Source organism: Canis aureus, chromosome 5 (genome assembly GCF_053574225.1).
Source record: "Canis aureus isolate CA01 chromosome 5, VMU_Caureus_v.1.0, whole genome shotgun sequence".
NCBI classification, from domain to species: Eukaryota; Metazoa; Chordata; class Mammalia; order Carnivora; family Canidae; genus Canis; species Canis aureus.
The window spans coordinates 54,993,497-55,019,522 of record NC_135615.1 but is presented as its reverse complement, the minus strand read 5'-3'; the positions used below and the strand labels follow the sequence as shown (position 1 = coordinate 55,019,522).

At 36.8% G+C, this 26,026-nt stretch overlaps 1 protein-coding gene and 1 long non-coding RNA gene across 2 annotated transcripts in view; one reads left to right on the top strand and one right to left on the bottom strand.

The window, feature by feature from the left end:
- The first annotated feature begins 2,687 nt into the window (after positions 1-2,687).
- Positions 2,688-16,900, top strand: LOC144314215 (uncharacterized). The gene is made up of 3 exons (XR_013380047.1): positions 2,688-3,636; positions 5,141-5,215; positions 16,497-16,900. It is a non-coding gene; the product is annotated as an uncharacterized LOC144314215 (long non-coding RNA).
- SLC30A5 (solute carrier family 30 member 5) overlaps positions 3,658-26,026 on the bottom strand; it is a 35,971-nt gene continuing 13,602 nt past the window's right edge. Inside the window, exons 5-16 of the mRNA XM_077898060.1 lie at positions 22,083-22,170; positions 18,411-18,498; positions 16,938-17,014; positions 16,492-16,662; positions 15,285-15,573; positions 14,905-15,113; positions 14,195-14,352; positions 13,456-13,585; positions 9,951-10,152; positions 9,088-9,314; positions 5,117-5,245; positions 3,658-4,496 (exon numbers count right to left, since the gene is read on the bottom strand). Coding sequence (XP_077754186.1) covers positions 4,326-4,496; positions 5,117-5,245; positions 9,088-9,314; positions 9,951-10,152; positions 13,456-13,585; positions 14,195-14,352; positions 14,905-15,113; positions 15,285-15,573; positions 16,492-16,662; positions 16,938-17,014; positions 18,411-18,498; positions 22,083-22,170 — 1,939 coding nt within the window. The 3' untranslated portion in view covers positions 3,658-4,325. The remainder of the gene's footprint in view (positions 4,497-5,116; positions 5,246-9,087; positions 9,315-9,950; positions 10,153-13,455; positions 13,586-14,194; positions 14,353-14,904; positions 15,114-15,284; positions 15,574-16,491; positions 16,663-16,937; positions 17,015-18,410; positions 18,499-22,082; positions 22,171-26,026) is intronic.

Sequence of the window (26,026 nt, the reverse complement as noted above, 5' to 3'; positions counted from 1 at the left end):
CAGTTATGTGATGATACACACCCAGGCTGTGATAACGCCAGAGTGCTGGGAAATGGTTATGTAAACTGCTTCTTCAGTGCCTAGTATATAGTAGCTTCTAAATTAACAATCACGGGCAGCCCGGGTGGCACAGTGGTTTAGTGCGGCCTGCAGCCCAGGGCGTGATCCTGGAGAGCCAGGATTGAGTCCCACGTCGGGCTCCCTGCATGCAGCCTGCTTCTCCCTCTGCCTGTGTCTCTGCCTCTCTCTCTCTCTCTGTGTCTCTATGAATAAATTAAAAAAAAAAATCTTAAAAAAAAATTTCCTCTTAAAAAAATAATTATCACTAGCAAGTTATAAGAACATTTAAAGAAAATGCAGTAAGTTAAATTATAATTTAAAAAATTTTGACAATTATATACCTATGTTAGATGTAGACATAGAACATTCCCATCATTTCAAAAAGAGCCCCTTTGCAATAAATTCGGTCTCCCCAAGGCAGCCACGTAGTAGGCAGATTAACGAGCCACTGGCCCTCAAGATGTCTTTGCCATGCCTACAACCTGCGGATACGAACACACCTTTGGATAGGTTACATGGCAAAAGGGCTTTGGTGGCCTTGAGATAGGGACATTATCTTGGATTACTTGGATGGGCCTCATAGAACCACGAGTCCTTAGAAGTGGAAGAGGGGCCAGAAAGGTGCATCAGAGGAAGATGGAACCGTGGGCAAGGAAACAGGGCTTGAGGTAGGAGGAGCACGGGACCCACAGCTGCCGGCTTTGAAGACGGAGGATGCCAAGGAATGCAGGCGGCCTCTAGACCCTGGGAACACGAACAAAAGGGGACCTCAGTCCTACAAGCACAAGCACTGGGTTTGGCCAACACTCTGAATGAGCCAGGACGTAGACTGTCCTCCAGAACTTCCAGAAGGAAACACAGTCCCGCAGCACCTTGACTTTAGCCTAGAAAGACCCACCCTAGAGACTGCCGACTTAAACCGTCAGCATTCTGTGCTCTAGCGCTACATATTAGTCTATGTTCTTGGATTTCAGGAGTCTGGCTTTTTTCACTTGACATGTTTTTTGAGATTTACCTGTACTTTTGAAACAGTAATTTTTAAAAAATCTGAGTAGTGTTCGATTATGAATACACTGCAACTTACTTTTTATTGATGGATACATGGGTTGCTTCTGGTTTTTGGCTATCACGACTATGTACATCCTTGTACAAGTCTTTTTGTGGACACACCTTTCCATGTCTTGGGTAAACGTGACTAAATACCTAGGAGCAGAACTGTGGAGTCACAGGGTACACATGTTTAAGAGTTCTCCAGAGTGGTTGCCTCATTTCATACTCCCACCTGCACGGAGTTCCGGCTGTTTTATATCCTCACTTCACTGAACTAAGCGCTTAAATGTATTTCATCGTGTGCCTAAGTGTACCGCAACATAGAGAAGAAAAAAAACATAACAGAATACTGAATTTGTATATGCAGAAAATGTTATATCAGTCATTTCCCTCAGAAACTGTACTGTGGATACAAGGAACAAGTAAAGAAAAATTTTTGATTAAAAAATCCAATTTCGGGGCACCTGGGCAGCTCAGTGGTTGAGTGTTTGGCTTGGAGGCATGATCCCGGGGTCCTGGGTTTGAGTTTCACATCAGACTCCCTGCATGGAGACTGCTTTTCCCTCTGCCTGTGTCTCTGCCTCTGTCATTTTTAGGTTGGTTCCAATGTTTTGCTTTTAGAGACTGCTGATATGAATAGTTTTGCACAAATGCTATTTTGCATATGTGCAAATAAATATGAAGAATATATTGTAGCATGCAGGATTTCAGAATCAAAGGGTTTAAGGCATTTATAAATGTTTTTTTAAAGATTTTATTTATTTATTCATTACAGGGAGAGAGAGAGAGGCAGAGACACAGACAGAGGGAGAAGCAGGCTCCATGCAGGGAGCCCGACGTGGGACTTGATCCCAGGTCCCCAGGATCACTCCCTAAGCCTAAGGGAGGCACTCAACCACTGAGCCACCCAGGCGTCCCACATAATCTAAATTTAAAGTAAAACCAGAATCCTTAGAGAGATCTAATTATATATAGCTTCATTATTCCATTGAAATTAGGAAAGTTTAAAGTTTGATTATTAAGCACAAGTAACAATGAGTGTATATTATAACATATATAAAATCAATTCTAAGCAGAAATTACCAATCTGGAGTTCCCAAATGGTAATATGGGGAAAACAATGGCTGGAGAGAAAAGGAGAGGAGAAAAATTTATAGGTATAGTAAACAACCATTACTACCCTTCTTCTTCTTCTTCTTTTTTTTTTTTTCATTACTACCCTTCTTGGAGTGAATAAACTGTTGAACAGGCTGCTGTTTTAGGTATTATTTTGAACTTATTTATACATTTAACATGCAGTATTATCTTTTGGGATGCTGATTTTAATAGGAAAACATAGGCAAATTAATGAAAGCTACCTTTGAAGGCAGGTTTAGAATAATAATTCCTCAACTTTATTCAGTCCTTTTCAAGAACTTCCAATTCATTTCACATACATTATTCCTTCTGCTCCTCATAGCTCTATGAACTGGAGCAGATTTTATTCTCATTTTATGTACAAGGAAAAAAAAAAAGATACCCAGAGAAGATGAATTGCCTAAAGTCATAATGTTTGTATGGGCTAGAACCTATACCCTGGTACTCTTAATACTGGTTTCCCTATTTTCCATTCCCTTCAGCCCCTGCCCTATGTCTCGCCTTCTCTCTCATCAGAGTAATTTTTCTGTTGTTATACGCCTCCTAGGAAATGACAATTTTAATAATGGAACAATATTTATTGTATCTATCTACTTAAATTTTTTTTAACATATCAAAGTTGCATTAAAACATCAATATGCAATTAGTTTCCCACCACTCAAAAAATTTTAATATGTATTGAAGATTCTGGACCAGAAAATGTGTAAAGACAAAGAATATCAAAATAACTTATAACAAATTTCTGAAACCTCTCACATATTAAAATTATTAAGATAAAAATATGATTTACAATACATGTTTGCCATGTGGTATAGTTAAAAAAATAGTACACATACTAAAATTAATTCATCCTACTTATCAAAATTCCTATTATAAGAATGAAAATATTCAAATGCTTATAAATAGGTATTCAAAAGTTTTCTTTTGAATAACATTCTTTGGTGTTCATAAAGCTGCATATATTATATCTATTTATCATAGTTTTTTCAGACTATACATTCAGTTTAAATTGGAAATGAAAAAATAGGGTAAAATATCTTGATTTCATGGTGCCCAACTACTAATGGACAAGATTTACTTACTAAATTTAAAAATAACTACCTTTCTTTGATACTTCTTATAGATCTACATGTTCCAGAAATTCAAAAAATTAGGTCTAAAGGCAGAAAATTCAAATATGAGTTGACAATTATTTATGATTCTCTCAACTGGCTGTTCCACAAAATATGGAGCTAAATGAAAAGAGAACCCTAGCATTGCTTGGATACCAGCTTGACAAGCAACTTGGAATGGCAGATGCACAAGAAATGGAATATTCTACTTCAGAGGAAGAAGACAAGTGATTGAATAACATACACACCACTTAGTATAAGTTCTTTACCTAATAAAGTAATTATTCATTTGCAAATATTACCAAAAGTAAAAAAATTTATTTTACAGAGTGGTTGGTTTTTGTAATACATCAATAATGTTATATTTCCCTATTCTCACTGCTTATCTCATTTCAGTGGTTGGTTTCTCCCAAATAACTTAGTTTACATTTAAAGTGGCAATACAGCTTTTACTTAATGTATTTACGTTATAATTAGAAACCAGTTTTATATACAGAAAATCCATAAATATAGAACTTTTATTCCTATTTTATCCTAGGACTATTCAAAAATTTGACTAAAAATTTTTCATTTGGGTCTTTGTAGTAAACATGAAAATACATTATTTACAATGGAGATGCTTTCTGACAGAAAGTAAACACGCAGAAGTAATTTTGGTCTTCACTAGAATCCATCATTGTAGGTTCATTTTGAAGATGCTGTGATATATCACATTCCTCAAATTTTAAGGTTCCGTTTATACACATAATTCAAGTAATTATTTTACTTGTACTATTAATGCTTCATTCTGTATTTAAATTTCCTTTAAGAAAAATTCCTTGATCCAATAGTAGGGAGCTTTAGAATATTTCTCAAATACAGCAAAATATTTCTGTACAATTATGTGCAATCTTCTTCCTTCTGGCAAAATTATAAATACCGAGTAATCTTCATTGTTCATACCCCAGAGGTAATTCTCGAGTTATCTCACATGATGTAAGTACCATCTTTGTAGTACTTCATGGACTCCATTTGTTTTGTCATCGCTAGAACATCATGAAATCCAGTACTTAGGCCAGACATATGTTGAAAGTATGCCTCTTTTTCCACTTGAATTGTTAAATTGTTTACTCCAGCATCTTTAAGTATTCCTGTAACCTGTTACAAAAACCCATACATTTTAAAGCATTTAGATTAATAGATTTAGTGCTTATGTCTTAAATAACTGATCTCACATTTTTTTTATAGCCACAGATAGTCAAAGATAATCCTCAAAGTAAGTTTATTATTTACTTGGCCAAATGTTAGATGTAATCCTTCAGATGGCCAGTAAATTAATGACTGAACATTCAAAGTTGAAAAGGAAAATAGCCTTTATTTCCAATTTGGTAGTTTTAGAATAGGGATACAGGAACTGTTTTGATCTTACCTCCGATCACAGCATATATGTTGCCAACTTGAACAGTGATTATTATTAATCTAGATCTGTATTTATAGTAATTTATTTCTGGATAATTGATAGGGAGCCAAGGTGAATAACCAAAATTTTTTTACATCCACTTAAGCTTATCATCTAAATACTAAATCTTAATTTTATTTTAACCATTTTTGGGTAGAAAACAAATCTATATATAAAAAATGTTATATTATCCTTGCACTGCTGAAAGATTGACCTTTTTTAACAGTTAAATTATTACTGAACAGTGTAATTTATAATGTGTCCCAGTTTATGTGCGAATTAACTCAAATGATACTACTTTAAAAACAAAGATTATCACCTGCTGTACTATTCTTTGTTCCAGCACATCGGATGTCACTTGTATATGAATTGTTCCTGCCACAACACTGGCTGAATGACGCCAAAAATGAGGGTCTCGGTATGATATTAATCCTTCAATTTTCTGTATCTGTCAAATAAAAGTAGAGGTAATGTAAATGGACTTAAAGGCTAATTAACACAAAGCAATCTTTTTGGTCGAGGAACCAATATTAAGCTGATTAAAAAGTTAATAAGGAGAGCAAAGAAGCAAAGAAGAAAGAAATGAAAGCAACAAATTGTTTGTAGTAAAGGTATATTTTGAACTGGGGGTGAGGTCAGGGAAGACAGCTCTGAATAAGAAATGAATAGGGGTTACAGGTCTTCACACTCAATACCTGTATACCCATTTTCACCTCTTTAAGAGGTACTTTGCCTTTTCTAAACATTGGAGACTTTCAATGGACTACTTGGTTTCCTCACATTCATATATTGTTGGCTATACAGAGTAAACATGTTCAAAAGATATCCTCCATGTTTAACAATGGAGAAATGTTTTTTTTTTTTTTAAAGATTTATTTATTTATTTATGATAGACACACAGAGAGAGAGGCAGAGACACAGGAGGAGGGAGAAGCAGGCTCCGTGCAGGGAGCCCGATGCGGGACTCGATCCCAGGACCCCAGGATCGCGCCCTGGGCCAAAGGCAGGTGCCAAACTGCTGAGCCACCCAGGGATCCTAGAAATGTTAAAATAAGTAACAGGCAGGGCATACAATGTAACACCACACTATTAAAAAAAGATATGAAAAAAAAAAAAGGTATGAGCATTATTAATATGACATAATAGGGAAAAATGCACTTAGTACAGAATTTTTGCCATTTTTCTTTTTTTAAAAATATTTTATTTATTCATGAGAGACACACAGAGAGAGAGGCTGAGACAGAGGCAGAGGGAGAAGCAGGCTCCATGCAAGAAGCCTGATGCAGGACTCGATCCCAGGACCCTGGGATCATGCCCTGAATCGAAGGCAGAGGCTAACTGCGGAGCCACCCAGGTGTCCCTCATTAGGAGATTCTAATTAAACATGATACGCAAGGGGGCTTGGCTGGCTTAATTGGTAGGCATGTATTTCTTGATATTGGGGCTGTGAGTCTGTGGCCCACACTGTGTATATAGATTACTTAAAAAAAACAGAATCAAATTCTCTTTCTCAGGGTCTTGAGTTCAAGGCCCACGTTGGATGTGAATCTTACTTAAAAAAAAAAAAAAATGGGGGCGCCTGGCTGGCTCGTTTTTTTTTTTTTCTTTAAAGATTTTATTTATTTATTCATAAGAGACACAGATTGAGAGAGAGTCAGAGACACAGGCACAGGGAGAAGAGGCTCCCTGCAGGGAGCCTGATGTGGGACTCGATTCCAGGTCTCCAGGATCACACCCTGGGCCAAAGGCGAGCACTAAACCACTAAGCTACCCAGGGATTCCCGGCTGGCTCGGTTAGTCGAACCTGTGACTACTGATCTTTTGGGGTTGTAGGTTTGAGCCCCATGCTGGGTGAAGAGATTACCTAAAAAATATATATATATATTTTAAATTTACTTATTTTAGGGAGAGAGAGGGAAAAAGAGCATGTGAAAGAATGTGTGTGCTAGTGGGGGGAGGGGCAGAAGGGGAGGGACAGAATCTCAAGAAGCCTTCCTGCTGAGTGCAGAGCCCAGTGCGGGACTCGATCCCTGGACCCTGAGATCATGACCCGAGCCAAAATCAAGAGTTGGAGGTTTAACCAATTGAGCTACCCAGGTGCCTGTAAAAATAAAATCTTAAAAAAAAAAAAAAAAAAAGATGCAGCACACTTCTAACTAAAAACATTTATTTTGTATTTGTTTTTTCTATGAATTGCTGGTTTATAGTCTTAGTCCATTTTCCTACAAGTATCTTCTTGATTTAAAAAATTATGGATAGTCTCTGCCCGTTTATACGTGCTGCAAATATTTTCCCCTTGTCTGCCTTTTTTACTTTTCTTCCCCCTCTGTTCTTGTATTCAAAAATTTTCCATTTATGTTCAAAAGCTACTACATAAGTTTTGAAAATTAATGTTTCAGAATAACTTGCTTGGGTTTGCAGGTTCTTCATCCTTCCGTTAAAAGATGGAAAAAAGGCATCCTTTCCATGCCTCATATCTAATCAGATGTTTCTATATTAATGCATAAAAGCTTTGGAACAAATTGGTCTCAACCAGAACAGTTTATGTTAGAAAAAATTAGAGTACAAACTAATACTCAATTTTCTATGTTCAGAATGCCTGAGAAAGCATTTTGACTATTACAACAGTTTACTTAACAAAAAAGTTCAATATGAAAATGCAGGACTTGACATATTTCTTCATATCACCACCATTCCAATATTGTTTTGTGGCCCACTAGTTACCATGTACACATATATTCATCTATCCACAGGATTCGCAAATGGATCGAATTCCCACAATATTCCTTGGACATGTCTGCCACCACTTAATCTCAATGATAATTTCTGGTACATAAATTCTTTCAACTTGGGAGGGTGAGTTTTGCTCATGGTGTCTACTCAGCGAGCTCAAAGATCTGTATTTCTTATTTGTTAATGGAGTCTTCTGCTGATGGACAGGTTTCAACTAGTCCAATCTGTAGATTTTCTTCCTTCCTTTTTGGCTTCCAGCTTTTCTTCTTTTTAAAAAGGATTTTTACTTATTTGAGAGGGAGAGGGACAAGGGGCTTGATCCCAGGACCCTGAGATCACCACCCAAACTGAAGGCAGACACTTAACCGACTGAGCCATCCAGGCATCCCTTGGCTTCCAGTTTCAATTCAAGCTTATCAAAAAGGCTTTTTCTGCCTCTATGACACTAAAAATATTCTATTTTATTTTAGTGGTTTTTTTTTTATCACTTACATATTTAGTCCATTGGAAATATGTTTTGATATTGGATGGTAACGAGATACAGCTTTTCTTTCCCACCAAGTGGAAATGTTAATTAGGTCTACCCTTTCTCCCCACTGATTTGAAATGCCATCTTTTGAAAGGATAAAGAAGATGTGGTTTATGTATACAATGGAATATTACTCAGCCATTAGAAACGACAAATACCCACCATTTGCTTCAACGTGGATGGAACTGGAGGGTATTATGCTGAGTGAAGTAAGTCAATCGGAGAAGGACAAACAGTATATGTTCTCATTCATTTGGGGAATATAAATAATAGTGAAAGGGAATATAAGGGAAGGGAGAAGAAATGTGTGGGAAATATCAGAAAGGGAGACAGAACGTAAAGACTCCTAACTCTGGGAAACGAACTAGGGGTGGTGGAAGGGGAGGAGGGCGGGGGGTGGGGGTGAATGGGTGACGGGCACTGAGGGGGGCACTTGACGGGATGAGCACTGGGTGTTATTCTGTATGTTGGCAAATTGAACACCAATAAAAAATAAATTTATTATAAAAAAAATGAAATGCCAACTTTGCTACATACTGAATTCCATAAATTCTTGGGTCTGCTTCTGGACACCAATTTTTTAGAAAAAATGTCTTTAAGGTATTTTATTTATTTATTCATGAGAGACACACACACAGAGAGAGAGAGGCAGACACACAGGCAGAGGGAGAAGCAGGCTTCATGTAGGGAGCCCAATGTGGGACTCAATCTTGGGTCTCCAGGATCACGCCCTGGGTCTAAGGCACCTGGACACCAATTTTTTTTTTTTTGGACACCAATTTTTAAAAAATTGATTTGTTTACTGTTGTGCAAAAATGAAACCATTAGTTGTGTTAATTCTGTAACTTTCTAATCACGAAATGGGATCCTATTAGTTAATCCTATAATTTATGCATTTTGTTGTTGTTGTTTATTCTCAAGCGTTAACTGTATCTTAATTCATATTTTGCACATTTCCAGTTGGGTCAACTTAATTTCAAATGCTATTTTAAAAGGAAAATATATAGCAAATAAATTACACACAATACCTTTTCTAAAGCGACATGTAGTTCTTTTTCATATTCTGGTGGCAGTCTCAAAAGTAGAACCTGATAGGCATCTTTAATCAGTGGAAAAACACTGAGAAATATTAATACAGCAATAAAGAGAGAACAGAGGGGATCCGCAATGAACCATCCAAACTGCTCTATAAGAACTGTGGATACGATCACACCAATACTGCCAAGTGTGTCTGCCAAAACATGTAGAAATACACCTACGAGTAAAATATATGAAAACATTAAAAATTAAAGCACATCTAATTTAGTCCTTTTATTCATTTTATAAATATTACTGGTACCTATTATACACCTGAGATTCTGCTAGGGGATGGTACTTCAAAAACAAAACAAAACATGGTCACTGCTCTCAAGAATACACAGCATAGTGGTAAAAAAGGAAAGATATAGGCAACTCTAACACAAAAGTGACTTTAATGATGGTGTGGTTTTCCTAGAAATCACACGAGTCAAATTTTGACATTACCCAAATTACTTAAACAAGGATAAAGAATTCAACACAATAAGTGATAAATACTTCCTCTATATATTTTACAGTATAATAAAAATTTCCTAGTTCTTTTCAAGTGAAAGTTCACAATGACACAATGTTTCCCTTCCAAATAATATTTATGCAAATGTTACTATGAAAAGGGCTCCATAATACAATAACCTGTTTAAAAATTGACATTTAAGAACAGATGTCAACATTTTCTGCAGATGACTTCAGATACTTTTTAGCCACAGATTGTTTCTCAAAAATAAGACTGTACCAGAAGCCTAATATTTACTACAAATAAGACAGTGTCAACTCAGAACAGTTGAAAAGTAGGATAATATTTGCAAAGACTCACCCCTCATGTTAGCATTCATGCCTCTGCCTGTAGATCCGTGGCTGTGACCATGCCCATGGTCACTGTGTCCATGCATATGGTGGGAATGGCTGTGATCAGATGAATGACAGCTTCCCTGAGAAGCTCCGTGGTTATGGTTATGGGCATGGCTAAAGGCACAGATACCAATAAGGTTTACTATCAGCCCTCCAACTGAGACTGGCTAGTAAAAGGAGAAAAGAAAACCTTTAAATTTGTAATTTAAAAAATAAATTTTTAAAAAATTACTATATATCTACATGTTTCTATTTACAATTTTCCAAGTATCTTTGGTAAAATCTCACTATGTTCAATAATGAAATCCAAAATTTTTAAAAAGGAGATTTTGGAAGAAACATTTTAACTTTCAAGTGCCAAAGTTTTGACAAGTAGAGGAATTTGGACTTCTTTAATCAAGTGATTAAAAATATGCACTTGGTTCATAGTTTGTGAATAAGTAAGTTAATGCTAGAGTTTTCTTCTGTTTATTTATTTTTTTTCTTCTGTTTATTTTTTCAAATATTTTATTTATTTTTTTAAACAATGCTTGTTATTATTTTTTTAAATTTTTATTTATTTATGATAGTCACACACACACACAGAGAGAGAAGCAGAGACATAGGCAGAGGGAGAAGCAGGCTCCATGCATCGGGAGCCTGACGTGGGATTCGATCCCGGGTCTCCAGGATCGCGCCCTGGGCCAAAGGCAGGCGCCAAACCGCTGCACCACCCAGGGATCCCCTATTTTATTTATTTCACCAGAGACGCAGAGACCAGGCAGAGGGAGAAGCAGGCTCCACGCAGGGAGCCCAATGCGGAACTCGATCCTGAGGCTCAAGGATCACGCCATGAGCTAAAGGCAAAGGCTCACCCAGGCGTCCCTCTTTTGTCTATTTAAATAGAATTTTTAAGTATTGCTTAGTAGACCAAGTATGCAGTGTAACTGAAATCTCATTTATATTACCAGATAAATTTCTGTTTGTAAGACAATGACTATAATTTACTAACTAGTCAATTCCAAATACTTACCTTATTGTTTGTTAAATATAGTAAAATTTCCCAAAGGAAAAAGAAAGTATAATGGAAAAACAAACATGTAATAGTAATCTTTCACTTTTTAAAATTATTTATTTTTAAAAAAAGATTTTACTTATTTATTTGTGAGAGAGATGGGGGGTGGGGAGTAGAGGGAGAAGCAGACTCCATGCAGGGAGCCCGACGTGGGACTCGATCCCAGGTCCCTGGGCTGAAGGCAGCGCTAAACCTCTGAGCCATCCGGGCTGCCCTCACTTTTTTTTTTTAAAAACATTTTATTTATTCATGAGAGACACAGAGAAAGGCAGACACACAGGCAGAGGGAGAAGGCGGCTCCCTGTGGGGAGCCCAATGTGGGACTCAATTCCAGGACCCCGGGATCACGCCCTGAGCTGAAGGCAGACGCTCAACTGCTAAGCCACCCAGGGGTCCCTCACCTTTATTTTTTAGTGAACGGCATTATCTTGATTTAATAATGCCACAATAACATCTTGAAGGATAAACAAAGTTACTTACTCTTAATTATCCTCTCTTATAAAATGATTTTGGATAGTTGGTTCAGGGTGTTACTTAATTTACAAACATTACAATTTCTCCTTTAGAGAAACCCATTTGATTTATAAAAAGAATATATAAAAATAATGGGGACAGATAATTCTAATTAATTTCCAAAGATGTAAAACAAGAGATTTACCCTTCTTACTGAGGTTCAGAACATTTGTCTGTCAGAGTTTAAAATTTTAGTTTTTTATATTTTTAAAGATTTTATTTATTTATTCATGAGAGACACAGAGGGAGAGAGGCAGAGACACAGGCAGAGGGAGAAGCAGGCTGCACACAGGGAGCAGGATGTGGGACTTGATCCTGGGACTCTAGGATCACGACCTGGGCTGAAGGCAGGCGCTTAAACCACCCAGGGATCCCTTTAGTTAGCTTTATGAACTTGAAGATGGTTAATGAATTTTGAATTAAATCAAATACTGCATAGAGGCCCCATCATCTCAAATATTTCTCCTCTAAACAAATACTTCATGTAGATAGTGCCAAGTCCCCTGTAATCCAACCCCCAAGAATTAGTCACTTAAACAATGGCGTATTTTCTATGCAAATACTAAACTACATATATAAAAACCTTTTAAAACACATCACATTATAGTATTGCTTTGGAATTTTTAAAAACTACAGTTCTTAAGTACTTTTTATGCCAGTATATATAGATATGCTCCATTCCTTTTATTGGTTGCATGGTATTCTATGAATGACAGATTTAACTAGTCTTTTCTTTAGGACATTTTTTTCACCATAATGAACAGTGACACAATGAATCATGCACCTTTATGCATCTGTGCAAATATATATTTTTTGGCAAGTATTTTTGTAATAAATATTAAAGGTCAAGGATGTAAGCATTTAAAATTCAAAATAAATTTCTAAACTATAATCTAAAGCATTTTACTGATACATGCTTCCACCAACCAGATTCCTAATTACTTGTAATTATTCAACAATTAATTGCTGATTTCCTACTATAAGCCAGATGCTAGAATTTGAGTTAATGATAGACAATTTAGGTCGTGAAGAGATCACTTACATCTTTAACTGTAGAAGAATGACAGAGGAGTTATACCTCAATGTTACTTAAAAAAAAAAAGAGAAAAAGCAAGACACAAGGGAAATAGTATGAAAGGGAAATCTTCCAAACTCTGGAGAGGGAAGAAAGGGATTAATGGAAAGTATCTCACTAGCAGAGACATATCGGCAAAGTCCTGATGAAGGCTGAAAGGCAGGTGTGAGGGAAAGACAGGCCAACTACAAGAAATAGCACATGCAAAGGTTTGGAAATACAGGGAAAACATTACAGACTGCTATAGCAGAAATACAATCTACAGGGTAATTATCATTAAAATGATAATATTTTTATGATTCTATCTTTAACATTTTGTAAATTTCCTCAGGTATTTAAAAAGCACATCTTCACACAAAAACATTTATTTATTATTTTTAAAAGATTTTATTCATCTATTTGAGAGAGAGTGTGTGTGCACAAGCAAGAGAGCACAATCAAGGGGAGCAGAAGAGTGAGAGGGAGCAGGAGACTCCCCGCTGAGCAGGGAGCTCTGACATGGGGGCTGGAACTCAGGACCCTGAGACCATGACCTAAGCTGAATGCTGCTTAACTGACTGAGCCACCCAGGTGTCCCACACAAAAGCATTTGATAAGTCAGAAAGAAATCCGTATGGTTTAGATCGTCATCTAACTGTCTTACTACGAAAATATTAGAGAAAAGGATTAATTTCTAAGAGCAGTATAAATGTAAATATAAGATGTTAATTTACATTAAAAAATAAAATAAAACCTTCCTAGATCAATAACTATAGAGAGTTAAACTTTAGCATGGAAAAGGCGATAGGGGATATGAAGAGAAATTCAAACAGGAAAATAAGGACTTACTGTTAACATGTGTGTGTCTAATTCCGGAGGATCAATTAATCTAGCCACTGACTCCACAAACACGAAAAAAGCTATTACCATTAGAAAAAGTCCATTAATAAATCCAGAGAGAATTTCTATTCGGCCATACCTAAAAATGTAGAATATATTTTTATAAAAAAAAATGACAAATATTTTAAAAGTATAAATATTATGTTACATAAGAGTATACTAAGTTCAGATTTTTCAACTACGTACATAAATACGATCAGAAGATAACCAAGATCCTAAACACTACACTAATGCTGCAAGAGTCTTTCTGTACTTAAATTTGTTGCAATTTAAAATATTTATCAAAGTCCTACATAAACCCTTTCCTAATTTCTTAACAAGAAGTTCCTTCTCTTTAAGCTCTGGATGAGCTTTTGATCTCTGTCACAGCCCACAGATTCTGCTTTACATCAAAATTATTTGTATTTTTGGCTTACTGGTCTTTCAAAATATTAACAGTTGAAAAGAACTAAGTTTATAAATCTATTTAGGGTAGGTCTTATCAAAATTCTGTGTACAAATCAAAGATTCTAATATCTGTTAAACTGATTATTCAGTTAATGAAAGGATATTTCATGCATAGCCACCTTAAAATAAAGTTCTAAAAAATTATTTGTAATAAAAGTAATAAAATTTTATTCCCTAAGATGGAATCTGTCCTTAGGATTTTTTCATTGTGTTATATCACTTTGATGGTCGGTGTCCCTACCCATAGGAGAAAATCCGAGTTGCTTTCCATCTACTCATCAGGGCTGCAAAAAGTCCCATGACCAAAGCAGAGCAGTCAAAGAGCATGTGAAATCCATCTGAGATCAGACCCAGACTATTGGTCAACACGCCATAGAATAATTCCACAAAGGTAAAAAGCTAAAATAAATTTAAAGAAAGGGGAGGAATGTGTTAGGAAATATCATTTCAAGAGATTTATCAGGACTTAATCATGAGAATTTTAACTATTATGCAAACCTTACTTGAAGATTAAGTGACACTTAATTTCATTTCATATATACTGCAAGCTATTAAGCTCAATCAAATATGTTCATCTTACAAATTCTTTAAAAGGAGATAGTTTCATTTATATGTCTGTAGAACTCAATAAACTAGGATATAAAATGTTAGCAATCCATCCAGTCTATAGTGAGATCCTATGAGAAGCAGATAAAAATTTTATAGGCTACTATATTTACTGATTTGAAATAGCACACTAAACTAATGCATCTAAAATGCCTCAAAAATTGTTTGCTAAGTAAACATTTTTTTAATAGGTTGAATATAATCTTGAAATCTTCCCATCGCTGAGAGAAAATGTAATTTTAGCCCCTCTCTATCAGAAATTTAGGAATCACTAAAATTATACCAGAACTGTCAAAATTAAAAGTTTAAGCTGTTAAGATGTCACTAATATATAAAAAATCTTACCAGATTCAAACACAAGAAGTAAAAGATCTGCCTAGAGTCATTCTCCTCAAGAATTTGTTTTAGTGATTCCTTAATAAACCTAGGGATCGATTGGGAACTATGCTGGAAAGCATCACCCATGAAGTTATAAAGAGGTGTTCCTTCAGGAGAATATCCAATTAGGGTACCTTTCTGTCCTCTCTTGGAAGGAGATGATAAGATGTTGGCAGCTTTTAAAAAAGGGAAAAAAACAACAAAGTTACAAAAGTTTTATAAGCTTAACCTACCAAAACCAACACAGTATCTGTCAGCACTAAACACAAGCACTGAAGAAATTCCCAAATTAAATAATTTCAACATCAAAATGCATGAGATTAAATTTCCTAAGGAAAAATGCTCACACAAAATGAAGAATATAGCGCTCACTACCACTCCTCCAGACAGGACATGTTCAGTGCTTTCCTGGTGTGCTGCTTTGTTCATAGCTCGAAGCTGGTCTGTTATTGGATGTGTCCAAAAATTTCCAAAAAGTAGAGCACTAATAAAAATGGGAAAAGATCCATAGCGGGCACATTTGGAAACTTCCATTTTGACAGAACAAATAGAATCAACATAGAAATCCAGGATCATGACAAAAAAGATAACTGTTGTGAAAGGCATAATGAGAGAAAACCAAGACTCGACTTTACTCTAGAAATTAAAAAAAAGAAAAAAAATAGTTAGTAGTGCACAGGAATAAAGTTCACATCTTACATTTTAGTTAATCCCTTTATAGATAAACAAATGTTCTAATTCAATGATTCATAAGATGCCAAAACATAAGAGCTGTAGGATATTAGTGCATTTCCCGGTTATCCCTAAAGTATTAAAAAATAAAAGTACTATGATTTAATAATTATATAAATACCAGATGACCCACAATCCTTGTCTGTAACACATGGTATATATTAAATGGTTTTCTTAGGGGCGCCTGGGAGGCTCACTTGGTTAACGTCTGACTCTTAATTTTGGCTCAGGCCGTGACCTTAAGGTGTGAGATGGGAGCCTTGCATCAGGCTCAGCATGGAGTACGCTTGTCCCTTTACCTCTGCTCTTCACCCTGCTTGCTCATTCTCTCTAAAATAAATAAAATCTAAGTAAAAAAAAAAAACAAAAAACTAAATAAATTTCTTTCTTTCTTTTTTTTTTTTTTAAGGTTTTATTTATTTATTCCTGAGAGAGAGAGAGACAGGCAGAGACACAGGCAGGCAGAGGGAGAAGCAGGCTCCATGCAGGGAAGCCCAATGTGGGACTCGATCCCGGGTCTCCAGGATCACACCCCAGGCTGAAGGTGGTGCTAAACCACTGGGCCACCGGGGCTGCCCATAAATCAAGAGTTTCTTGAACAGATTTCTTTGGGCCACAGGAATGGAAATATAAATGTAATAGTACTTGATTTGTGTTTTCTAAACAATAAAATTTACTTCCCAAATTTTTCAACAATTACAAAAAATGCCAAGATAATTTAAGATACTTGCAAGCTTAAAGTGAAGTATAATACAATGTAGTTAACTAAAATTTTTAAGTAACAGCAATTCATTTTACTTATTACCGATAAATTCCTCTTACCTCAGTTGTCACAGAAAGAACAATGACCCATGGACACAAGAGAAGCACAGAAATAAGATGGGATAAAGCTTGAAGACGTTTGGCTCCACCAACATCTATAGAGAGTTTTCTGGAAGCTGTATGAAAACCAACTTTACAACACAAAGCCAGTACTAGCAACAACACTCCACCCTATGAGTAAAATGAGAGAAGTTTCATTAGAAACACACAGTCCAATATGCGATCCTTAAATACATAATATTTGGAGAAAATGGAGCTATTATGTTTCTTCCATATCCCAAATTACTAAACCACTTAAGTATCACGCAGTTCTGTAAATTACTGGTAACTTATTTTATTTTTTTAATATATAGTTTTTTATTGGAGTTCGATTTGCGAACTTAAGAGAACTTTTAAAGTTATAGTTGCTACTCTTGATCATTCTAGGAACAAAGAAAAGAACATACCTTGTGATCCGCCACACCTAAGAAGGCAATGGCTGTGTAAAGCATGTGAGTTAGAGCACTGTCATGATGTCCTTCAGCTAAGTGAGTTGCAATAAAGGAAAAAAAATCCCAAATATTAACTCTTTGAATCCTTAAGTTCTCCTAAAATTTTAGCTACATTATTATAGGCTAGTTTGGGGGTCCCAAACCTGTTTACTTGAGGTTGCCCTTAAATTTATTATTTATTGTCCTTAAAAACAAAACAATTAAAAATTTAATTCTGGGACATGATTTATAAATTAGAATGGCCTGTATTTCTTTTGTTGTCTCCAAAACAATTATAATAGTGCTTTAAGATACAGTTGTTAAATTTTAGTAGTTAACCGACAAAAGTGTATGCGTACAGTTGTAAGCAGGACAAAGGGACCAGAGGAAGGAAACTTCTTGGACCATTACTGTCATGGAACTAAGGCTTTTTCAGAACATCTCAAATCAGTCCTGAATCTAAGTCCTGCCCACGTAAGCCTCAGCAAAGAAGGCAGCTTAGAGATGCAGTCCCACTGTTATTAGTTAACTGATGGGCTTTCAGATAGTGTAACAGGAGGAATTAGAACTGGTGTTCCAAGGTCAGCTAAATGGAGTGGGAAGAGGTGTGTGGACAGAAAAGAACAGGCATGTCTGTCTATATGCTGCTGAACCGAGCACAAGGCATGTATGTCTGTAGAGGAAAATAAGTATATATATTTAACAGGAAAGTTGGGGGACAGCCGGGGTGGCTCAGTGGTTTAGCGCCGCCCTCAGCCCAAGGCGTGATCCTGGAGACCTGGGATCAAGTCCCACGTCAGGCTCCCTGCAGGGAGCCTGCTTCTCCCTTGTCTGTGTCTCTCTCTGTGTGTCTCTCATGAATAAATAAAATCTTAAAACAAAACAAAACAAAACCGGAAAGTTGGGGTTATAGAAGAGTGGAAGCTGAACTGGAAATAACAGTTTATTTATTTCATTTTAATTTTTTAAAAAGATTTTTCATTTATTTATTCATGAGGGGAAATAACAGTTTAGCGCAAGAGAGTGATTACCAGGTTAGGAATTTCAGTTTTTTCTTTCAGGCAAGAAGATGTCAAAGATTTTTTTTTAATTAAATCTTAAGAAAGTTTATATTTAATAATTGCAACTGACATCTAACTTGAGTATTTAAATTGTTAAATTTGTCACAAGGGATCAAACAGAGTGATTCTGTTGACTGGCAAATCAAATATTTTTTTAAGCCCCTGGCCATTCTAAAACATTCTTTCACTGTCCCTGTAGAAGATACTGATGGAAATGCTATAAAATATTTAATTTAGAATAATTTATTCATTATTTGAATACCTTCATTAATGCATGAAGTTTCATTCATGACTGATCAGTCTAATTCAATCCTCCTCCTTGTCCCATTCTGCCAGTCTTCTATTTTTCTGCAAGACTGAATTACTCCAATCTACTGTAAAAGGATACGGTGTTCAGCCATTTTAGCCATGAGATCGTCATTGTCGAAAAGCAATAAGCAGATCACAGCAATAATGAAAAAAGCAGCCCCTCTTGTCTGAAAAGGAAGAAAATATTACCAAAGCTGGCTATTTTAAGAGCTGATTTTTTTTTTAAGACCATGACTATACAAATGCTAGAGAAAAAACTTTTTCAAATAAATAAAGAAAAAATAACATAACATTAAAGCCCTTCTACTACACAATATAAAATTGCAGTATTAACAGTAAGATAAAAAAGCAAAGAGCTCCAACAGATTCTGGAGGATATTTTAAGGGCATTTAAGGCACATAATAATAGCAACCTGAACTATCTCCTTGCTAAAAGGACCAGGCAGGGCAGCCCCGGTGGCTCAGCAGTTTAGCACCGCCTTCAGCCCAGGGTGGGATCTGGAGACCCAGGACCGAGTCCCACTTTGGGCTCCCTGCATGGAGCCTGGTTCTCCCTCTGTCTGTCTCTGCCCCCCTCTTTCTATGTCTCTCATGAATGAATAAATAAAATCTTTAAAAAAATAAAAGGACCAGGCATGTTACCTTGCACAAACTCTTAATGTTTGCAGATTTTAAAAAATATATATATATATATTTTAAATATCTTTATTTTTTTTTTTTATGATAGTCACACAGAGAGAGAGAGAGAGACAGAGACACAGGCAGAGGGAGAAGCAGGCTCCATGCACCGGAAGCCCGACATGGGATCCGATCCCGGGTCTTCCAGGATCGCTCCCTGGGCCAAAGGCAGGCACCAAACCGCTGCGCCACCCAGGGATCCCCTTAAATATATTTTTTATTGAAGTTCGATTTGCCAACATGTAACACCCAGCGCTCATCCCGTCAAGTGCCCCGCTCAGTGCCCGTCACCCAGTCACCTCCACCCCCCGCCCACCTCTCCTTCCACTACCCCTTGTTTCTCAGAGTTAGGAGTCTCTCATGTTGTCTCCCTCACTGATACACTGATATTTTCCCACTCATTTTCTCTCCTTTCCCCTTTATTCCCTTTCACTATTTTTTATATTCCCCAAATGAATGGGACCATATAATGTTTGTCCTTCTCCAATTGACTTACTTCACTCAGCATAATACCCTCCAGTTCTATCCATGTTGAAGCAGAGGTGGGTATTTGTCGTTTCTAATGGCTGAGGAATATTCCATTATATATATAATGTTTGCAGAATTACTCCTCCGCAATGTTACTGTGCTTTTGGTTGAAAAGTCAAGTAGCTACAGAGTAATTAGTAGGAACTTATTTTATTCTACAACATGCAAGTGATAGAGAAGACAGTTAATTTCTAACAATATCAATATTTTAGTTACCATTCTTCTAAGGGAAAAAAACAAAGAGGGCACTTTAGGAAGGTTAGCAGAGTCATTTCTCATACCCAGTACAGGTATACAGAATTTAAAAACTGATGAATTTTTTAAGTTTATGTTCCTATTCCAGGGAAAGGAATGATTTATTAGAGATACTACTGAGAGGATATATATGATTTATATTCTCATTTCTGACTATTAGTACAGCAAATATTTTTTTGCAAAATTTTTGTTTTATTTATTTTTATTAAAATTTTAAAAGATTTATTTGAAGGAAGGGGGAAAGGGAGAGAATTTCAAGCAGATTCCACACTGAAGAAAAAGAGCCCAATACGGGGCTTGATTCATGACCCTGAGATCACAGCCTGAGCTGAAACCAAGAGTCCAACATTTAACCAAAGTTTTTTTTTTTTTTTTTTAATGTTTTAAAGTCATTTGTATTTCCTTTTGTGAGTTGCCTTTCTCTGCCCTTGGCTCATTTTTACTGAGAATCTTAAGGATTTTGCTTAACTGACCTTACTAATCTATATTTTATTTTTTAAGAGAGAAAGAGAGAGAGAGAGAGAGGCAGAGACAGGCAGAAGGAGAAGCAGGCTCCCTGCAAGGAGTCCAATGCAGGACTCTATCCTGGATCCCAGGATCATGCTCTGAGCAGAAGGCAGATGATCAACCACTGAGCCACCCAGGGCGTCCCACTAGTCTATATTTTTAAAGAAATGTAAAACTTTGACTTGTGGTAATTTTTTGTTGTTGTCTGTTGTCTGCACAGTGATTTCTGTTACGTAGAAGTTTATGATCATTATGAAGTCAAATATGCTGAGTTTTCCCATTGTGATTTTTTCCTACTGCTTTTATGCTCAGGAAGTTCTTTGCTTATAGTTAATTATTCATTTTTACTTTATATCATATATATTCATGTTTTATGTGATACATGTTTATCTCTGTATTATTTTATATATTATAGTATACCACTTTTATATTAATACTTTATGTATATTTGTATTTTATATTACACATTACAGACTTACGTTATTCAATATATTTTACAGTTATACTATATTAAGACTATATTATATTCAACATTTTTATTCACAAAGCTCTTCAAACCACTTGACATTTATTTTGGAGTACTCTACGAATGAAAGAAAAGAAACAGTGACATATGCTTTAATATTAAATATCCTATTTGAAGTCTATGGGCTGGGTAGTCTTTTTGCTCTACTTGGCATGTTATTTTGTTCACTTAATTTTATTCATCTGCCTCCATTACTTAGCCTGTAATAGCCCCTTTCAGAACAGGGACTACTACACCTTGTCTTTATTTCTTCTTTTCCCTGTAACTGGGACAATGAATCATGCACAGGAAACATTTAATTTGGTAAAACAGAAATACTGTAGGTATAAGAATTTGGAATTGCAGATTTGTAACTCATTTACCAAAAAAGGATAATACTTAAGTTACTTAAGACAAATAAGGCCTACTTGGCAAAATGTTGGATGAATGTTCATCAGACTTTATAACAAGTTTTTAGGTATCTTCCAAAAAGGGTTAAAAAGGAGGTAGGTGAGAGGCTTGGGTGCAGCATGATGGGATCTTTGTGGTGATCAGTCAGTTCCGTGTCTCAGTAAGGTCTATGGATTTTTTTTTTTTAAAGATTTTATTTATTTATTCATAGACACAGAGAGAGAGAGAGAGAGAGGCAGAGACACAGGCAGAAGGAGAAGCAGGCTCCATGCAGGGAGCCCGATGTGGGACTCGATCCCGGGTCTCCAGGATCACACCCCAGGCTGCAGGTGCTGCTAAACCGCTGCGCCACTGGGGCTGCCCCAGGTCTATGGATTATACCAATGTCAATTTCTTGGTTTTGATAGTGTACTTCAGCTGGGTAAGAAATGACCACTACAAATGAGTGAAGGGCACTCTGTGCTATTTTTGCAACCTCCTAGGAATATATGACAAATCCAGAATAAAAAGTAAAAAAAAAATTTGTTAAGAACAAGTTAAAATTAGCAGAAAAAGCCCTTACATTATTTTTTTTATTTTTATTTATTTTTATTTTTTTTATTTATGATAGTCACAGAGAGAGAGAGAGAGAGAGAGAGAGACAGGCAGAGGGAGAAGCAGGCTCCATGCACTGGGAGCCCGACGTGGGATTCGATCCCGGGTCTCCAGGATCGCACCCTGGGCCAAAGGCAGGCGCCAGACCGCTGCGCCACCCAGGGATCCCCCCTTACATTATTTTAAATGGTAAAAGAGATTATTTAATTGCTTTGGATAACATTTTACATGTATACTTTCAATTTCCAAGTAAGTAATAACAGAAAATTGTACCTTTGCTGGTCCTCCTCCAGAACTAGTGAACAAAACCGTGAGTAGTGAGATGACAACAATATCACTGTGTTCAAATAGCAGCAAAGTCCTATAAAAATACATTATTGTTCATAAAATATATCTGATCTTTATTAAGAAGCATGAATTCAAATGCAGTAAGAGAAAGTAAACATTTCTCACTGATTTCATAAAACACTGAGAAAAATAGATAGGGACAACTGTTTTGGAATTATCTACCTTTTGTCTTTATCTAAGAAAGGCTGAAACTAGGGGCACTTGGCTGGCTCAGTTGATAGAACACCCCATTCTTGATCTCGGTACTGAGGTCTAGACCCATGTTTGGCATGGAGTCTATAGATTTCAAAAAAAAAAAAAAAAAAAAGAGGAAAAAAAGGGTTGAAATGATACTACTCATAGGATTATACCACACCAATTTCTTGTATATGTGTACCAGAAAATACTTCTAAAGCTTGTTCATATCAGCTCTGTTTGCAGAATCACCAACCTAAATGTCACTGGTAACAATAAATGACAGAGTATATCCATTCAATGGATTATTGCACAGCAATAAAAATGAGTGAAATTCTATGATCATATTAAGAAATCCTGAATTATACACTTAAATGTGTTATAGACTGCATGTTTGCGTTCTCCCTAAATTCATGTTAAACCAATTTAAATGACTATGACTTAAATCATAGTCTCCAGTATGATGGTGTTTGGAAGTGGGGCCTTTGAGGTGCATAGGTTGTGAGGATGGAATCCTCCCTCATGAATGAGATTAGACTCCTCATAGTAAAGATTACAGAGTATTCCTTTTGCCGGGTCTGCCACATGAGGTTATAGAAAAAGACAGTTGTCTATGAACCAACCAGGAAGCAGTCCCTCACCAATAGTCCATCTGCCTCACCTTGATCTCCAGTCTCCAAACTGAGAAATAAATTTATGTTATTTTTTTAAAAAATATTTTATTTATTTATTCATTAGAGATACACAGAGAGATAGAGGCAGAGAAACAGGCAGAGGAAGAAGCAGGCTCCATGCAGTGAGCCTGACATGGGACTCGATCCCGGGTCTCCAGGATCAGGCCCTGGGCTGATGGCGGCGCTAAACCTCTGAGCAACCCGGGCTGCCCAAATTTGTGTTGTTTAAAAGCCACCTAGTCAGATCACCTCTCTCTGGTCTCTCATTAATAAATAAATAAAATATTAAAAAAAAAAAAAAAAGCCACCTAGTCTATGGGGTGCCTTAGTCAGTTAAGTGGCTGACTCAATTTCAGCTCAGGTCATGATCTCAGGGCCATGGGATCGAGTCCAGCACTGAGCTGTACACTCAGTGGGGAGTCTGCTTCTTTCTCCTCGCTCTCCCTCTGTCCCTTTTGCTGTTCATGCACTCTTTCTTTCTACAATAAATAAATTTTCAAAAAAAAAAAAAAAAAAAAAAAGCCAACCAGTCTATAGGGTATTTTTTTTATAGCAGCTCAATTGGACTAAAGGAACGAATCTTATGGTATATGAATCATATTTCATAATTTTGTAAAGATTTATTTATTTATTCAGAGAGAGAGAGAGAGAAAGGCAGAGACACAGGCAGAGGGAGAAGCAGGCTCCATGCAGGAAGCCCGACGTGGGACTCGATCCTGGATCCCCAGGATCACACCCCAGGCCACAGGAGGCACCAAACTGCTGCGCCACCAGGGCTGCCCGTGAATCATATTTCAAAAAACTGTCATCTGGGGCAGCCCAGGTGGCTCAGCAGTTTAGCACCGCCTTTGGCCCAAGGCCTGATCCTGGAGACCCAGGATCGAGTTCCGCGTTGGGCTCCCTACATGGAGCCTGCTTCTCTCTCTGCCTGTGTCTCTGCCTCTCTCTCTCTGACTCTAGTGAATAAATAAATAAAATCTTAAAAAACAAAAAAACCCCACAAAAAAACTGCCATCAGAATGAATGAAATATATACATATATAACATGCATCAAGAAGGGCGAGTTTCAAACATAACACTAAATGGAAAAAGTATGCTGTAGAACATACACGCAACATAATTCTATTAACACAAAGTAAGAAACTTGCAAAGTTACACATTAAAAAAAGACATACATACATACATATGTGGAAAATAAAGAAAACCAAGAAAACAAAAAACCAAATTTAAGATGCTGACTGCACTTAAGAGTAGGGGGGAGATGGGGATACAAGCAGGAGGGGCACACAGGGCTTCAAAGGTATTGGTATGGTTTTGTTTTGGGGGCTGGGTGTTGGATACATGAATATTCACTTGATTACTATTTTATTTATCTGGGGGGGGAGAGAGAGAGAGAGAGAGAGAGGAAGCATAAGTTGGGGGAGAGGCAGAGGGAAACTCAAGCCGACTCTGCGGACTGCAGAACCCAGTATGATGCATAGCTTGATCCATCACCCATGAGATCATGACCTGAGCCGACACCAAGAGTTGGATGCTTAACTAACTAGGCCACCCAGGTGCCCTCACTTTGTTATTATTTAAACCTTTTTATTCGTATTAACTTTCTTATATGTATGAAATATTTACAAAAACTGAAAAACATGATCACTAGCCAAAACAGGGCTTACAGGATCTAAATAGTAAGATTTTTAGCCACTCTTTAAAAAAATTTTCATTTTTCCTCTTAATAATCTGTAGTACAGAACACAGAAGTGGTAACTTTAATTCTATTAATTATGAGACATAATTTGTGAAAATAAATATATCAGCAGAGTAAAAGCAACCTAAAATAAGATGGCTATGGAATACTGAGTCTTTCTGATCAAGAAATTGCATGGGGTTAGGCATCCGACTCCTGATTTTAGCTCCTGAGATGGAGCTCTGCATGGGGCTCTGCACTGGGCATGGAGCCTGCTTAAGATTCTCTTCCTCTGCCCCTCCCTCTCCCTCTCTAAAAAAACCCCCACAAAACACTGTAATTGTAATTTCTTTTTTCTTTAAAAAATTTTTTTTAAAGATTTTTATTTATTTGACAGAGAAATAGAGCCAGAGAGCACAAGCAGGGGGAATGGCAGAGGGAAAGGGAGAACCAGCCTCCTTATGACCTGAGCCCAAAGCAGATGTCTGACTGAGCCATCCAGGCACCCTTCTTTTCCTTTTTTAGATAAAGAGGGAGGGTGTGCAACTTGGGGTGGGGGGTAGAGGAACAGGGAGAGAGAGAAAAATCCCAAGCAGGCTCCATATCCACTGTAGAGCCCAAATGGGGGGACCTCACAACCCTGATATTATGATCTGAGCTGAAATCAAGAGTTAGACACTTACGTAACGGAGCAACCTAGGCACCCCTGTATGGCAGCTTCTTTTTTGGTTTATTAAATTAAATTAAATTAAATTAAAATAATTTGAGAGAGAGCACACGACAGCATATGAGCAGGGGAAAGAGCAGAGGGAAAGAGGACAAGGAGATTCCAATGCTAAGCATGCAGCACAACATGGGACTTGATTCCAGGACACTGAGATCATGACTGGAGCTGCAATCAAGAGTCAGGAACTGGTGGTAGTGAGGGGTTGTAACTTAGGAAATAGAGGACTAAATAAGGAGTCAAGTAAGAATTTAATAATTTTCCGCCTTTCTTCCCGATCCTAACATGTAGGGACAGTGGTTTGATAAGGACAGTTGTTTGATAACATAAAGAACAAAACATAATTTCATTGTAAATAAATATAAATTTTAGAGACGGTAATACTACCACTCAATCATATTCAAACATAAAATGAAAAAGCTCTCCCGAGCTGAGAAAATTCAGCCAGCTTTCCTATCATTCCAGGATAGTGCTGTTGTCAAAGACAATGACATGACACTTGGAATTATGCATACTCTGCATCTGACAAAATACAGAGTAAACAAGCCAAAGAGGCTTCAAACCCAGAAGCTATTCTATTGGTTATAAGATGGGAAAGAATTTTCACAAAGCATTTCCC